The sequence below is a fragment of the Oncorhynchus mykiss genome, chromosome 18 (genome assembly GCF_057628025.1).
Source record: "Oncorhynchus mykiss isolate SJ-2025 chromosome 18, ASM5762802v1, whole genome shotgun sequence".
NCBI lineage: Eukaryota > Metazoa > Chordata > Actinopteri > Salmoniformes > Salmonidae > Oncorhynchus > Oncorhynchus mykiss.
The window spans coordinates 31,288,128-31,304,312 of NC_143039.1; the positions used below are offsets into that span (position 1 = coordinate 31,288,128).

A 16,185-nucleotide genomic window follows, 5' to 3' on the forward strand; every position below is an offset into this window, starting at 1 on the left:
TCCATCCAGGCAGTATGCGGGGGCGCTAGCCGACCTCAGCGAGGCGTCTCGGCTCTGCCCCACCAACCGGGAGATCCGCCGTCTGCTAACGCGTGTGGAGGACGAGTGTCAACAACAACAGCAGCAGCAGCAGCAGCAGCAGTCCCCCAACACACCACAGGGCCAACAAGCAGCACACAGCCAGACTCCCGATGACCTCACAGAGAGGAGCCAGGACACAGAGAGGAGTGTTGATACACAGAGCCAGGATGAACTAGATGATGATTATGAAGAGATAGGGGGAGAGGAAGAGCCCTCACAGAACCCCTATGGACCCAACAGGCCCAAGAACCCCTATGGACCCGACAGGGCTCTCCCACCAGTACCAGGCGCAGTGGGCTTAGCTCCCCTGGACCCCAGGCCTGGTTCCCCTCTGAACGGGTCCACACAGACCAACCTGTCTCTGGACAAGCAGGGCCCTGTCCTACAGGGTCCTAGACAGAACCAAAGCATGAAGACCAAGCAGCAGCAGCACTGTAACTCCCTGCAGGTAGGGGGCAGACCAGGGGGCAGGCCTATGTCTCTGTGTGGCCCCTCCAGCCCCCTGCCAGGCAGACACATCTCCACCTCCCTGAGACCCAGCCCTGGCCTGGGCATCGACATCAGCCCTCTGCCCTCTTCCACAGACCACCAACCGGGGCTCACCCCTGCCAACCACCACCACTCCTCATCTGTCCTGCCCTTCCAAGGCCACTCCTCCAGCCTGGCTAGGGGAACAGACAGGCTCTCAGCCCACCACGGCACCACGCTGGATGGACAGGCTGGGTCCCTCACCCCTGGGTTTGGTAAAGAGGTAAGGAGGGAGGGTTCTGGGGGGTCGGCTGGCCCCGGTCTGCGTTCTGGTGGTCAGACGGGCAGTATGAAGGCCTCCAGCTCTAGCAGTAGCTTAGCCTCCAGCGGGACCCTGTCAGACAGCGGCAGGACCCAGGCGCCTCAGGGACCCGACGTGCCTCGCCCCAAACCGGCTAAACCGGAGCTCAAGCCTCGGCCCTTCATGGGGGTGAAAGACAAGGCAGTGCGTGTCCAGGGGCAGCCCCCACCTGGACTGGGCTGGCAAGGCCAGCCTCACTCCCAGCCACTCTCCCCTGAAGGTCTAGAGAACCAGAGACACAGCATGGCCCCTATGGACAACATCCAGGGATTAAACAATGAGTTCAAGCAGAGGTCCTCTTACGCGGAACCACTGCAGAGCCAGGCTCCCCTCCAGGTGCTCAACGGGGCCCAGGCTCAGGCCCAACACCTGGCCCAACAGGCTCAGGCCAAGGCCCTGGCCAGGGAGTTTGGAGACAGGTTCTACCACAGGGAGCCAAGACCAGGTCCAGCTGCAGGCCAACATCACTCCTCCCAGTTCCCAGACGGGAACCACCGGCAGGCAGGGCTCACCAGAGATAACCCAGCCATCCTACCCATCAAACCTAAACGCTCCTTTATAGAATCCAACGTCTGAACTGACCATACATTCAGTCAAGCACAAACACAGGTGCAGACACCATAACAACTTTCTCTGTATTCCAGAGAAACGGTGGCAAGGGAAGGGTTTAAAAGTTTCTTTCCTTAAATCGGACTCTTGTAAAGTGACAGTGTATGTGATGCACTGCGTTTAAACTTAAGCAGCATTTGAGGCTTTTGTGCTTTTTGCGTAAGCATGCCTAGAGCAACACCAGTAAGCAAACAACACAGTGCACGTAATCAGACCTGGGAAACACCATATAGTACCAGCCCACTAGCTGAACAGTAGCATAGCATCCTACTATGGGCCATTATAACAACGTAACTATGATGTAGTTTGTAAAGAACAACACTAAAGGGTTTCGGATGCTAATGGACGAGAAGCCATTTGAGTAAACGATTGGCTAATGGTCGGCCCGCATATTGAATAGGGATGTTCATACATTAGATTTGTATGTGTTCTATTTATAGATTATATAAGTGGTGATAGCCTTTGTCAGTATAACGGAGCCCTCAATGCAGTGTTTCACAATGCACGGAGGGTTCTTTTCCTTTGTACATTTTTTATAAATACTCATATTTAAGTGTACATATAATCCTACGGACATTGTTGTAACTGCTTGTTGTTGCGGTCTATGTTCATTTATTTACTGTGCCGATGGCTTGGTCAGCTGTAAGAGCAACATATTTTATATAGTTATTTTTGCACAGCTAGAGAAATAATTGAAAAGTTGATGGATTTATTTAGTTTATGTGCGCACAACATTAACCGTTTACAGTAAGGTACAGAATAGCTTGTAAGGGTATTATTGGTGAGATGATACAGGTATTCTACATGAACATTGTTGCCATCTTTGATTTGTGAGCTATGCGACACATGATACAGACTATGCTAAAGCACTTCTACCATAATCATGGGGAAATAAAATCTCATTGGAAAACTAAAATGACATCTCATTTCAAACACCCGCGTGTAAAATTGAATGTGTACCGACATCTGCTATCCCTGTTATATAACTTCAGCCATAGATTGAACACTTCAGTTGTTGACACCAGTATCCCTTAAATGCATTTTCCTCATTACAGCCTCATTCTAAAATGGATAATAGTTTTTTTTTTATCCTCATCTATCTACACACAATAACCATAATGACAAAGCAAAAAAAAATTTTTAGAAATGTTTGCAAATTTATTACCAATAACAAACTGAAATACCTTATTTACATAAGTATTCATAACCTTTGCTATTAGACTCAAAACTGAGATCAGGTGCATCCTGTTGCCATTGATCATCCTTGAGATGTTTCTACAACTTGATTGGAGTCCACCTGTGGTAAACTCAATTGATTGGATATGATTTGAAAAGGCAAACACCTGTCTATATAAGGTCCCACAGTTGACAGTGCATGTCAGAGCAGAAACTAAGCCATGAGGTTGAAGGAGGCACAGACCTAGAGAAGGGTACCAAAACATTTCTTCAGCATTGAAGGTCCCCAAGATCATGGTGACCATCATTCTTAAATGGAAGAAGTTTGGAACCACCAAGACTCTTCCTAGAGCTGACCTCTCGACCAAACTGAGCAATCGGGGGAGAAGGGCCTTGGTCACGGAGGTCACCAAGAACCCAATGGTCAGTCTGATAGAGCACCAAAGTTCCTCTGTGGAGATCGGAGAACCTTCCAGAAGGACAACCATCTCTGCAGCACTCCACCAATCAGGACTTTATGGTAGAGTGGCCAGATGGAAGCCACCCCTCAGTAAAAGGCACATGACAGCCCACTTGGAGTTTGCCAAAAGGCATCTAAACTGTCAGACCATGAGAAACAAGATTATCTGATCTGATGAAACCAAGACTGACCAAGACTCTTTGGCCTGAATGCCAAGCGTCACATCTGGAGGAAACCTGGCACAATCCCTACTGTGACGCATGGTGGTGGCAGCATCATGCTGTGGGGATGTTTTTCAGCAGCAGGGACTGGGAGACTAGTCAGGATTGAGGGAAAGATGAACGGAGATAAGTACAGAGATCCTTGATGAAAATCTGCTCCAGAGTGCGCAGGACTTCAGACTGGAGCGAAAGTTCACCTTCCAACAGGACAATGAACCTAGGCACACAGCTAAGACAACGCAGGAATGGCTTCGGGACAAGTCTCTGAATGTCCTTGAGTGGCCCAGCCAGAGCCCCGACTTGAACCCGATCGAACATCTCTGGAGAGACCTGAAAATAGCCATGCAGCGACGCTTCCCATCCAACCTGACAGAGCTTGAGAGGATCTGCAGAGAAGGAAGAAACTCCCCAAATACAGGGGTGCAAAGCTTGTAGCGTCACTCCCAAGAAGACCCAAGGCTGTAATTTGCTTTGTCATTATGGGGTATTATGTGTATATTAACGAGGGGGAAAAAACAATTTAATCAATTTTAGAATAAAGCTGTAACATAAAATGTGGAAAAAGTCATGGGGTCTGGGTTCCGAATGCACTGTACATCGAAATGGTTCTGGAGCTAAAGCAGCAGAGTAGAGAGTAGAGTAAATAGCAGAGTTCAACATGGTCAACATGCATGAGTTTGAGAATATATATATATATTAGAATGTCTCATCGGCTATAAATATTTACATTCTAAAGCAGTTTCATCCCAACAGACACAGTGAGGGGTTGAATCGAAGCTCAGTATGGTCAACCTGAAAACATCATCATATTTAGCTTTATGTACTATGAGCCTACTTTTGGTCAGAAGTTAACTGAGGGATAGACCCGCCTTCAGATTGAAATGGATGTAGAAGATGCCGATGCAGCCCTCTTTCTCACTGGCTGGTCCTCCAGCGTCCAATAGCCATCTTCAGGGTTCGGTTTGGGGTCAGAAGTGTTGTCTGTAAGGGCAGGTTGGTCATGGGGCTGGAACGATTCTTGGTTGCGATCCAGCTCTCAATCGCTTCCCTCTCATAGGAGTACCCATCTGTTCAGAAGAAAAGGTAGACAAGATGGATAGTGTGTTTTGCATCCTTTAAAAGCATGCGACTGTTTTGCAAAAAAATGTTGTAGCATAGAAATAGATAGAATCTTGATAGCTAAAAATGCACAGACAGAAAGACAGGTTGCCATGGGGGCGTGTCCCACCTGCAGCAATAACAGGGTCCTTCATCAACTCCCTGGTGATTGGACAGAGGTACTCATCAGGAACACCGGTACACAAACACCCCGCCTTCAGCTCCTCCACCTTCCTCAGGACCTTACTGCGCAATCCCACAGACTCTACAGCACACCAACAGGAAACAACCAGGCAGAGATTTGGGAAAAATTGTACATTGGCCGATTGGGCTTGCATCATTTGTGGATGTGATATCCTAGCTTGAACACACTGCGTACATGACCCAGTTCCTGGTCACCATGGAGACTACAGTAAAGCGAGGTCAGTCTGTGTGTGTGTGTGTGTGTGTGTTAGACACACAAAAAAACAAAATGAGCCCTCTGCCCCTGAGAGGAAAAATAATAATCTTTCTCCATCAGGAAGATAACAACCTGGAATGGTGCCATCCCTCACTCTCAGAGACAGTAGAGAGTAGAAAGAGACACCCGTGTCTACTAAGAGATTCATCTCTTTTAGAGAACAGGGCTGTTTGGTTACTATGGTTGCCATTGGCGTGAGAGACCATCAACAACAGACCCACACCTACCACCTCACAGAGAAACTAGGGTGAAAGATCTTTATTTAAAAGAGAAGATATAAGGATCAACCAAAATCTGTAAATCACATTTTCATATTTTGGAATTGTTTCAGACAGAAATGGTATTAGTAAAGCATTTTCTATGTTACAGGATATGTATTTTGGGATGAGTAATTGTGTTATATAATAGGAGCAGAAATCTTAAAGCAGATTACACTCGCGGTGCAGAATACACATGGCCTAATCTAACGCTGTACAGTTAAAATGCATGTAATCCTGAGTAAATCTCATATTAACAATCATTCCTCAATGTTCACCTTGTTTTTAATTTGTCCCTCCCCCCTCTTAAAAAAAGATTCCAGCCTGAGTGTGATGACGCTCCGTTTCCAGCTACTGTACAAAATGTGGATCTCAGATACCAGACTGACAAGTGGGTAATGTGTATAATATGATAATGTACCATTAGCTGTATGATAATGTGTATAGTCGATGGTGTGATGTGCCGTCCCCACCTATGTTGAGTTCTGAGGCCAGTGTCTCCTTGGTCAGACTGATGAGCTCCGCTCCATCTATGTTGTTTGCCTTGAAGTTTTCCACCAGCGCCTGCAGCCCCTCCTCACACAGCCACGCCCCCACGTCCTCCTCTGACCAATCACTGACCAGAAGCCTGGAGTGACACAGCAACTTTCTGCCTAACAGGTCGGAAAACAGGAAGGGACCGCACATTAGTATCTCTCAATGACATGTTGTTACTATAGGTATTAATGTGTCACCTATCAAAAGTTTCTATAGTGCTTCTTAGTCACTTTCCCACCTTCGCATGAGAATGTTGCAGTTTCAACTGGAAAACAAGATGTGAAAAATTAAATACATTTCAAACAGCACAGTAAGACTAAACTTAAAAAATAATAAAACCATTGTCAACTAAAATGGTGAACATTAACGTATTTAAAATTACAGTCATTGAATTGCAAGCCTTTTATTGACAAGCCTCTCTTAGAATGAGTTGTGTTTAGGTTATTGGAAAACTATCAGGTGAGAGGAGAGGAAGAAAGCATCGTGAGCCTATAGAACTACAGTATACAAAACATGAACACCTGCTCTTTCCATAACATTGATGAATCGAAGCTGTTGTGAGGGCAATGGGGGGATGCAACTCAATATTAGGAAGGTGTTCTTAATGTTTTGTATACCGTGTACACTAATACAGTGAATCAAATTGAAAAGCAACTCGGTTCCCGGCAGGCAGTGCCTCAAGGCAAAAGTCACCTGGAAACACAACAGGCTATGAAAGACTCCGTCATATTAGCAGAAGACGTTATCACTGGGGTAGAAGTATCCCTCTCAATAAAGCCCTCTGATAGCAGTGGGACTCCTAGGTTTCACAGAGACCCTCCATCCCTCACTGCTTTCAATGAGCAGATGGGTGGTACAGATAAGAGAATTTAAAACTCACCAGGTAAAGATTTGCCTTCTTTTTTTCCCCCCCATGATCCATGCAGAGAGAGGGATGATGATTGGCAGAATTAAAAAAACACAATTAAGCCATAATCAATAAAGAAGAGCTGATGCAAAAACAGCACCTAATCACCAGGCTGTCGTCACCATTAAGTCAATAGGGTCTTTGTTTACATGAGAAAATAGTGAAACAGTACGTCGGAACCCCACACAGCGTGACTCAGAAGGCTAATGCCATTCTTAATGCCAATAACACTGGGAGCTTGTCAGTACATGTACTTCTTTCTACCTGTGTGCGTTACCCACCATGGCCCCTGTGTCCATCCTCTACTCTCCATATATTGACAGTCTTGTCCATAGAACCCGTGGCGAACAGAGGTGTGCTGGGAGAGAAGGCACACGCCGTCACGTACCTACAGCAATGGATCATGGGAGGGAGGACGGAAAGGTAAATAAAAAATGTTAAAAAGTATGCTATTCGAAGAAGGCCGTTGAGATGCGACGATGTCCCCAAAGGGTAGGAAGAAAGATTACCTCTCGTGTTGGTTCAATGTGTAGAGCAAAGTCCCCTGGCTCTGAAAAATCAACAACATTCAAGTTCAGATGGGCGGTGTTCATGGGTTTCTGTGTGGGACATTAACATGGGGAGTTAAACTGAAATGACATCTACGGTAATGAAAAGAGCTCGTCTTACAGCATCGTACACTGTGACTGTTTTGTCCACTGAGCTGCAACAGAAAAGGAAATGGTAAAAAGCAACACACTTCTCCCCCTTGTGGCCAGTTGGAGTAAATGTACCACTTTATCTTGACCAACTATGAGAGCGCTTTGCCATAGATCACCTACGGGCGGACTTACCCAGACACAAGCAGCTGTCCGTCCGCAGAGAAAGCACAGGAGAGCACCGGGGCAGACTGGCCGGTCAGGGTGTGCAGCAGCTGCATCTTACAGCCTACGGGCCAGAGGGGAACGGATGGACTACTTCAGATCATTCAGTGTGAACACACATCCACCACATCATTCGATGACCAACATATGCACACAGTTCGACGTTAAACAGCACACTTGCGTATCCATAGCGCGTGGGCAACGTACTGCCTGCGTTGGACCTGGAGACGGTCCATATCTTCAGTGTGCTGTCTTGTCCACAGGAGGCCAGGCGGAAGTGCACCGTACCGCTACCTGAGAGAGGGGAGCAAATGAATCAAACAACAAATTCCCATATATGGAGACTCCAAGATCCCAGATCAAAATGTTGCGCTGTATAGATAACGCCTCTGATGGTTGTCATGTTCGTACAAACAGATCTGGGAACAGGCCAACTCAAAAGACGGCGGGAGGAGGAAAATATTATGATCACCACTGAGGATCTTGGGGCCAAAGCAGCAGCAGGTGACCCCCAAGTCGTGAGTGTTCTTCTCCGCATGGAGCTGGTTCATGTCCAGGTCCCACAGCCTGAGGTCCCCATACGTAGATCCAGTGACAAACATCTGGCCACAGGGGGTGAAGGAGCAGGCCACCATAGTGGTGTCATTCACTGCCCCAGTCCTGTCGACAAATAATCAGTTAAGAACCCTCCACAAGAGACAACACATAACATCAGTCTGCAGAGGCCAGCGAAGCCTCACTCGATATAGGCAACACACGCAGGTCTATTTATAAATAACACCTATCAATTATGTTCACCTGTGCAATGTTTTCGTACGGAAATCCCAAAGACCTAAAGTACCATCGGACGCCCCCGAAACCAGGTGTGAAGAGTCGGGCGAGAAGGCGCAGACCCTGACGGGGTTCCGACCCGGATGCTCCAGCACTGCCTCTATCTCACCCGTGTCCGTTGACCACACAACTGTGGAACCATCAGTTGAACACGAGGCTAAATACTGACCACAGGCGCTGAAGCAACAACAATGGACGCCATAGCCGTGGCCAGAGAGCGGGGAGTATGGGACTTCGGAAAAGTCTTGGGTGTTGTAAATTCGTACGGTTTTGTCAGCTGAACAGGTGGCCAGCAGTGTCGGGGAGAAGGCGCACCAGTTGACATCGTCACGATGGTCTTGCAGGGTGCAGATCAGGGACACCATTTGAGTTGGTCTTGAAGAATCCCTTTGACAATAGAATATAACTATTAACTACATGACATTACAATGATTACAAGTTAGCTAGCATTGTCACTTCACCCCTACCGACATGTACAAATGACCTCAACTAACCTGTTACCGCTGCACACCGACTCGGTACCGGTATCCCCTGTATATAGCCTCATTATGTTATTGTGTTACTTAATTATTTGTTATTTTTTTGCTTTAGTTTATTTATTAAATATTTTCTTAACTCTCTTGAAATGCACTGTTGGTTAAGGGCTTGGAAGTAAGCATTTCACAGTAAAGTCTACACTGTTGGTTAAGGGCTTGGAAGTAAGCATTTCACGGTAAAGTCTACACTGTTGGTTAAGGGCTTGGAAGTAAGCATTTCACGGTAAAGTCTACACTGTTGGTTAAGGGCTTGGAAGTAAGCATTTCACTGTAAAGTCTACACTGTTGGTTAAGGGCTTGGAAGTAAGCATTTCACGGTAAAGTCTACACTGTTGGTTAAGGGCTTGGAAGTAAGCATTTCACGGTAAAGTCTACACTGTTGGTTAAGGGCTTGGAAGTAAGCATTTCACGGTAAAGTCTCCACTGTTGGTTAAGGGCTTGGAAGTAAGCATTTCACGGTAAAGTCTACACTGTTGGTTAAGGGCTTGGAAGTAAGCATTTCACGGTAAAGTCTACACTGTTGGTTAAGGGCTTGGAAGTAAGCATTTCACGGTAAAGTCTCCACTGTTGGTTAAGGGCTTGGAAGTAAGCATTTCACGGTAAAGTCTACACTGTTGGTTAAGGGCTTGGAAGTAAGCATTTCACTGTAAAGTCTACACTGTTGGTTAAGGGCTTGGAAGTAAGCATTTCACTGTAAAGTCTACACTGTTGGTTAAGGGCTTGGAAGTAAGCATTTCACGGTAAAGTCTACACTGTTGGTTAAGGGCTTGGAAGTAAGCATTTCACGGTAAAGTCTACACTGTTGGTTAAGGGCTTGGAAGTAAGAATTTCACAGTAAAGGCTACACTTGTCGTATTCGGGCGGATGTGACAAATAACGTTTTAGTTGATTTGACTCATTATTATCAAACAGCTTCCCACACCTGGCAACCACATTGTTGCCAGAGCAGAGAGGTTGCAATCACATGCATTTTAGCAAATAGGCTACTTACTACCCACTTGACTAACCACTGGGCAAAAACTCTTTGAATCAACGTTGTTTCCAAGTCATTTCAAGCCAAAAAAAAATGTGATGACGTTGAATCAACATGGAAAACTAATTAGGATTTACAAAAAGTCAAAGGGAAGGGCTTTTAGTATTTTGACTGCCTCGCCTGGTTCACCAACTACTTTTCTGATAGAGTTCAGTGTGTCAAATCGGAGGGCCTGTTGTCCGGACCTCTGGCAGTCTATGGGGGTGCCACGGGGTTCAATCCTCGGGACGACTCTTCTCTGTATACATCAATGATGTCAGTCTTGCTGCTGGTGATTCTCTGATCCACCTCTATGCAGACGACACCATTCTGTGTACATCTGTCCCTTCTTTGGACACTGTGTTAACTAACCTCCAGACGAGCTTCAATGCCATACAACTCTCCTTCCGTGGCCTCCAACTGCTCTTAAATGCAAGTAAAACTAAATGCATGCTCTTCAAACGATCGCTGCCCACACCTGCCTTCCCGTCCAGCAGCACTACTCTGGACGGTTCTGACTTAGAATATGTGGACATCTACAAATATCTAGGTGTCTGGTTAGACTGTAAACTCTCCTTCCAGACTCACATTAAGCATCTCCAATCCAAAATTAAATATAGAATTGGCTTCCTATTTCGCAACAATGCATCCTTCACTCATGCTGCCAAACATACCCTAGTAAAACTGACCATCCTACAGATCCTTTACTTTGGCAATGTCATTTACAAAATAGCCTCCAACACTCTACTCAGCAAATTGGATGCAGTCTATCACAGTGCCTTCCGTTTTGTCACCAAAGCCTCATATACTACCCACCACTGCGACCTGTATGCTTTCATTGGCTGGCCCTCGCTTCATATTTGGTCGCCAAACCCACTGGCTCCAGGTCATCTATAAGTCTTTGCTAGGTAAAGCCCCACCTTATCTCAGCTCACTGGTCACCATAGCAGCACCCACCCGTAGCATGCGCTCCAGCATATTTCACTGGTCACCCCCAAAGCCAATTTCTGCTTTGGTCACCTTTCCTTCCAGTTCTCTGCTGCTAATGACTGGAATGAACTGCAAAAATCACTGAAGCTAATCGCGCACCAGCGACTCCTGTGGCGGGCCGGGCGCAGTGCGCGCTAACCAAGGTTGCCAGGTGCACTGTGTTTCCTCCGACACATTGGTGCGGCTGGCTTCCGGGGTTGGACGGCACTGTGTTAAGAAGCAGTGCGGCTTGGTTGGGTTGTGTATCGGAGGATGCATGACGTTCAACCTTCGTCTCTCCCGAGCCCGATGAGACAAGATAGTAGCTACTAAACAATTGGATACCACAAAATTGGGGAGAAAAAGGGGTAAAATTCAACAACAACAAAAATAACAAAAAAAAAATTACTGAAGCTGGGGACTCATATCTCCCTCACTAGCTTAAAGCACCAGCTGTCAGGGCAGCTCACAGATCACTGCACCTGTAAATAGCTCATCTGTACATAGCCCATCCAACTACCTCCTCCCCATACTGTTATTTATTTTGCTCCTTGGCACCCTAGTATCTCTACTTGCACACTCATCTTCTGCACATCCTAACATTCCAGTGTTTAATTGCTATATTGTAATTATTTCGCCACTATGGCCTATTTATTGCCTTAACTCCCTTATCCTACCTCATTTGCACAATGTATATAGACTTTTTTCTATTGTATTATTGACTGTATGTTTGTTTATTCCATGTGTAACTCTGCATTGTTGTTTGTGTCGCACTGCTTTGCTTTATCTTGGCCAGGTCGCAGTTGTAAATGAGAACTTGTTCTCAACTAGCCTACCTGGTTTGGGGGGGATATATATATATATATTTCACCCGACTTTTAACCTAAATCCAATGACATGGTGAGAGGTTTTGTTGATTTCACGTTAGTTGATAACTCAACCAAATGTAAATCAAATCTATACACTGAACTGACGTCTGAGCCCAGTGGGTAGTTAGTAGCGAGCAGATCCGGGACCTTACGCTTGTACTACAGGGTCGGGCAGGCTTCGCAGTGCTGGCGCGAGATAAGGCTCAGAAAATGTACCTCAATCCAGGGATGAGAAAGGCTTTGAGAACCTCGAATCAATTGTCCCATTATCCCAACTGTTACACCGTCAATATTGAATGACTGCTAGTTTTTCCAGGAAAAGCACTTGTATTCCTCAGGCTAAATAGCAGTTGCCACATCAGCCATTTTGGAATAGCAGCGTCAGCCAATCAGCTCCTTTGTTGTTCAGCGCAACGTGATATACCATAATGTCTGCTGTTGCTAATGCTAGTTAATATGTAGCCAATAAAACCGCGATTAACGACGGAGTTGCGCGCCTAGTTAAACTAGTTTCGGCACCCAACGACTAGCCCGCAATTAACAACATTGCGGGCAATTTTTTTATAAAAACTTATGTTATGTCGGAACTCCAGTCCGCCCACTCTAGTCGCCACTCAACCCCATCGTAAATAGTGGCTAGTTAACATGAGGCCTTAAAGGGCAATTTCCCGAAAAACGATCAGTCTTTCAATCTTCTCTGTGTAACATTTGGGACTATTCAAAGTACAACTCATCCCTGGAATTATGTATGTTTTCCGAGCCATATGCGCTGTGTCTTAAATTAACTTTTTGGGCGACCCGACCAAAGTCACATAAATCTGTAATTCTCATTGAAAGCAATTCTAAGAAGCAGTAAAGCTGTTCTACGTGCACTATTTCTATGCTTCCCCATCCTAAATGTAGTTTTTTAATCTTTTACTTTCGGTATTGTACACCAGCTTTAAAACAGCTGAAAATACAGTAATGAAAAAAGCAGGGAGCAGGTGTCGATACCTCGACCTTCTAGCCCGAAGTCCAGCGCGCTATCGACTGTGCCCCAAAAGCTTGCTCGTGAGTCGATACCCGCCCTTATAAAACCAGGGTCGCTACAATACAATATTTTTTGTTTATTGAAAATATATTTCACAGATGGTTAGATGGTACAATGATTATCTACACTATACTTGCTTGTTTGTTTGTTTTATCACAAACTGGAATTAGGCAAACTATTCGAATGTTTAGCAACCACAAATGGCGGAGCGATTTATGTATAGTGCACCTTGATGCAAACTGTCTAACTGACCCTGTAGTGCAGCTATAAGCAAGCATAAAGTGTCGGATCTGCTGCTAACCCTTTAGCTATTCTAGCTGTTCGCACAACAACAGCATCATTCTATGCTCCTGTTGTTTAGTTTGTATTATAACAAATGCATGTAAATACAAAGCCAGTATTATTTTATATACTAACTAAAGTGGTATTTATGTTTATTTGCTTACCTCTTTGCGTGTCTCTGTTCAATGTTTACTTCCTGGTCATGCGCACGCTGTCATATGATCAGCTGACCGTAATGACCTTCCCCCCAGAAATATGCGTCTATGGGTAGCTGCAGTGACCAGGGTATTGCCGCGTTCAAACAACTAGGAGCTCGGAAATCTCCACTTCAAACATCAGTGCGTTCAAGACAACTGGGAACTCGCGAAAAAAACTAGCTCTGAATTGGATAATGCGTTTTGAACGGTCATCCAACTCAGAGCTCTAAAGCTTCGACTAACTGACCTCAAGATCACTGACGTCATGATTTGACCTCGTTTTTTTCCGAGTTCCCATTTGTCCTGAACGCACCATATGGCGAGTGGGTGTGTCCAAATGAGTGGGTGTGTAGACGGGGAATCAGCTAATTGTGCAGATTTGCTGCAACTCAAGAAACGGAAGAAAAACACAGCTCAATCAAAACCGTATAACCTAAAGCAGAGCGCTTTCCACACGCCCACTATTTTCCTTTCGACAAACCCACACTCCAGTCGCCATATTGGGATGCCGCTACGTCCCTTTCTCGAAATATGAGCCATGGAGCTTGCCAGCCTGCAGTCCTAAACACCGTAAATTAGTTCGTTCAGCCATTCCTATTGGGGGAAATAATAGGGCTTTGGGATAAACGCCGAAAATAAGGTCACAGGTTTAGGAAGAGATCTTATACATTTTGTTCAATGAGGTTAACATGAAGAGTTAACACAAAACCTTTTATGTGCTTTGTTATTTTTTGGATTACATGAATGCCAAAAGAAATCACAAAAAGTGATGTTAACTATTATAATTTTTTCTCGTAGAATAAAACATAGAAGAAAGTTTATCTAAAAACCATCCAAAAATAAATTTTCTCATAGGCTTTGTCCAACGAACCAATGGTGGAGTTAGGTTGGAGTCATTAAAAATCGTTTTTCAACCACTCCAACATTTTCTTGTTAACAAACTACAGTTTTGGAAAGTCGGGTTAGGACACCTGCTTTGTGCATGACACGTCATTTTTCCAACAATTGTTTACAGACAGATTATTTAACTTATAATTCACTGTATTGCAATTACAGTGGGTCAGAAGTTTACATACACTAAGTTGACTGTGCCTTTGAACAGCTTGGAAAATTCCAGAAAATGATGGCATGGCATGGCTCTCCTGACCCCTCCTGTCTCAGCCTCCAGAATTTATGCTGCAGCAGTTTATGTGTCGGGGGGCTAGGGTCAGTTTGTTATACAGTGCCTTGCGAAAGTATTCGGCCCCCTTGAACTTTGCGACCTTTTGCCACATTTCAGGCTTCAAACATAAAGATATAAAACTGTATTTTTTTGTGAAGAATCAACAACAAGTGGCACACAATCATGAAGTGGAACGACATTTATTGGATATTTCAAACTTTTTTAACAAATCAAAAACTGAAAAATTGGGCGTGCAAAATTATTCAGCCCCCTTAAGTTAATACTTTGTAGCGCCACCTTTTGCTGCGATTACAGCTGTAAGTCGCTTGGGGTATGTCTCTATCAGTTTTGCACATCGAGAGACTGAAATGTTTTCCCATTCCTCCTTGCAAAACAGCTCGAGCTCAGTGAGGTTGGATGGAGAGCATTTGTGAACAGCAGTTTTCAGTTCTTTCCACAGATTCTCGATTGGATTCAGGTCTGGATTTGACTTGGCCATTCTAACACCTGGATATGTTTATTTTTGAACCATTCCATTGTAGATTTTGCTTTATGTTTTGGATCATTGTCTTGTTGGAAGACAAATCTCCGTCCCAGTCTCAGGTCTTTTGCAGACTCCATCAGGTTTTCTTCCAGAATGGTCCTGTATTTGGCTCCATCCATCTTCCCATCAATTTTAACCATCTTCCCTGTCCCTGCTGAAGAAAAGCAGGCCCAAACCATGATGCTGCCACCACCATGTTTGACAGTGGGGATGGTGTGTTCAGCTGTGTTGCTTTTACGCCAAACATAACGTTTTGCATTGTTACCAAAAAGTTCAATTTTGGTTTCATCTGACCAGAGCACCTTCTTCCACATGTTTGGTGTGTCTCCCAGGTGGCTTGTGGCAAACTTTAAACGACACTTTTTATGGATATCTTTAAGAAATGGCTTTCTTCTTGCCACTCTTCCATAAAGGCCAGATTTGTGCAATATACGACTGATTGTTGTCCTATGGACAGAGTCTCCCACCTCAGCTGTAGATCTCTGCAGTTCATCCAGAGTGATCATGGGCCTCTTGGCTGCATCTCTGATCAGTCTTCTCCTTGTATGAGCTGAAAGTTTAGAGGGACGGCCAGGTCTTGGTAGATTTGCAGTGGTCTGATACTCCTTCCATTTCAATATTATCGCTTGCACAGTGCTCCTTGGGATGTTTAAAGCTTGGGAAATATTTTTGTATCCAAATCCGGCTTTAAACTTCTTCACAACAGTATCTCGGACCTGCCTGGTGTGTTCCTTGTTCTTCATGATGCTCTCTGCGCTTTTAACGGACCTCTGAGACTATCACAGTGCAGGTGCATTTATACTGAGACTTGATTACACACAGGTGGATTGTATTTATCATCATTAGTCATTTAGGTCAACATTGGATCATTCAGAGATCCTCACTGAACTTCTGGAGAGAGTTTGCTGCACTGAAAGTAAAGGGGCTGAATAATTTTGCACGCCCAATTCTTCAGTTTTTGATTTGTTAAAAAAGTTTGAAATATCCAATAAATGTCGTTCCACTTCATAATTGTGTCCCACTTGTTGTTGATTCTTCACAAAAAATATACAGTTTTATATCTTTATGTTTGAAGCCTGAAATGTGGCAAAAGTTCGCAAAGTTCAAGGGGGCCGAATACTTTCGCAAGGCACTGTATCTGGAGTACTTCTCCTGTCCTATCAGGTGTCCTGTGTGAAATTATGTATGCTCTCTCTAATTCTTTCTTTCTTTCTCTCTCTCGGAGGACCTGAGCCCTAGGACCATGCCTCAGGAC

General features: G+C 44.9%; 2 protein-coding genes across 8 annotated transcripts in view; one reads left to right on the forward strand and one right to left on the reverse strand.

The window, feature by feature from the left end:
- The window catches only part of LOC110495854 (protein TANC1), a 67,322-nt gene extending 64,887 nt beyond the window's left edge, over positions 1-2,435 (forward strand). The window contains exon 28 of the mRNA XM_090208116.1: positions 10-2,435. Coding sequence (XP_090064242.1) covers positions 10-1,486 — 1,477 coding nt within the window. The 3' untranslated portion in view covers positions 1,487-2,435. The remainder of the gene's footprint in view (positions 1-9) is intronic.
- Positions 2,212-13,750, reverse strand: wdsub1 (WD repeat, sterile alpha motif and U-box domain containing 1). 7 transcript variants are annotated; one of them, XM_021571339.3, is made up of 13 exons: positions 13,192-13,750; positions 8,297-8,716; positions 7,971-8,158; positions 7,706-7,792; positions 7,469-7,562; positions 7,305-7,338; positions 7,145-7,185; positions 6,917-7,023; positions 6,609-6,623; positions 5,967-5,993; positions 5,665-5,844; positions 4,605-4,739; positions 2,212-4,443 (listed from the first exon to the last, which is right to left on the reverse strand). In XM_021571339.3, the coding sequence occupies exons 2-13, from the start codon at positions 8,692-8,694 to the stop codon at positions 4,292-4,294; spliced, it is 1,458 nt and encodes a 485-aa protein (XP_021427014.2). In that variant the 5' UTR covers positions 8,695-8,716; positions 13,192-13,750; the 3' UTR covers positions 2,212-4,291. The 7 variants fall into 7 exon arrangements, with proteins under 7 accessions (XP_021427014.2, XP_021427012.2, XP_021427013.2 ...); XM_021571337.3 differs by having other exon boundaries at positions 6,609-6,626; XM_021571338.3 differs by lacking the exon at positions 13,192-13,750 and adding an exon at positions 11,932-12,089 and having other exon boundaries at positions 6,609-6,626.
- Positions 13,751-16,185: the final 2,435 nt, after the last annotated feature.

Bases quoted from the DNA above. Each gene is read 5' to 3' on its own strand.
- wdsub1 (XM_021571337.3), bottom strand. From the start codon at position 8,694: ATGGTGTCCCTGATCTGCACCCTGCAAGACCATCGTGACGATGTCAAC. The intron at 8,159-8,296 runs GTGAACATAATT...ATTTGTCGACAG, and splicing joins CGTACGAAAACATTGCACAG to GACTGGGGCAGTGAATGACA. The intron at 7,563-7,705 runs GTACGTTGCCCA...TCTGGCCCGTAG, and splicing joins CTCCAGGTCCAACGCAGGCA to GCTGTAAGATGCAGCTGCTG.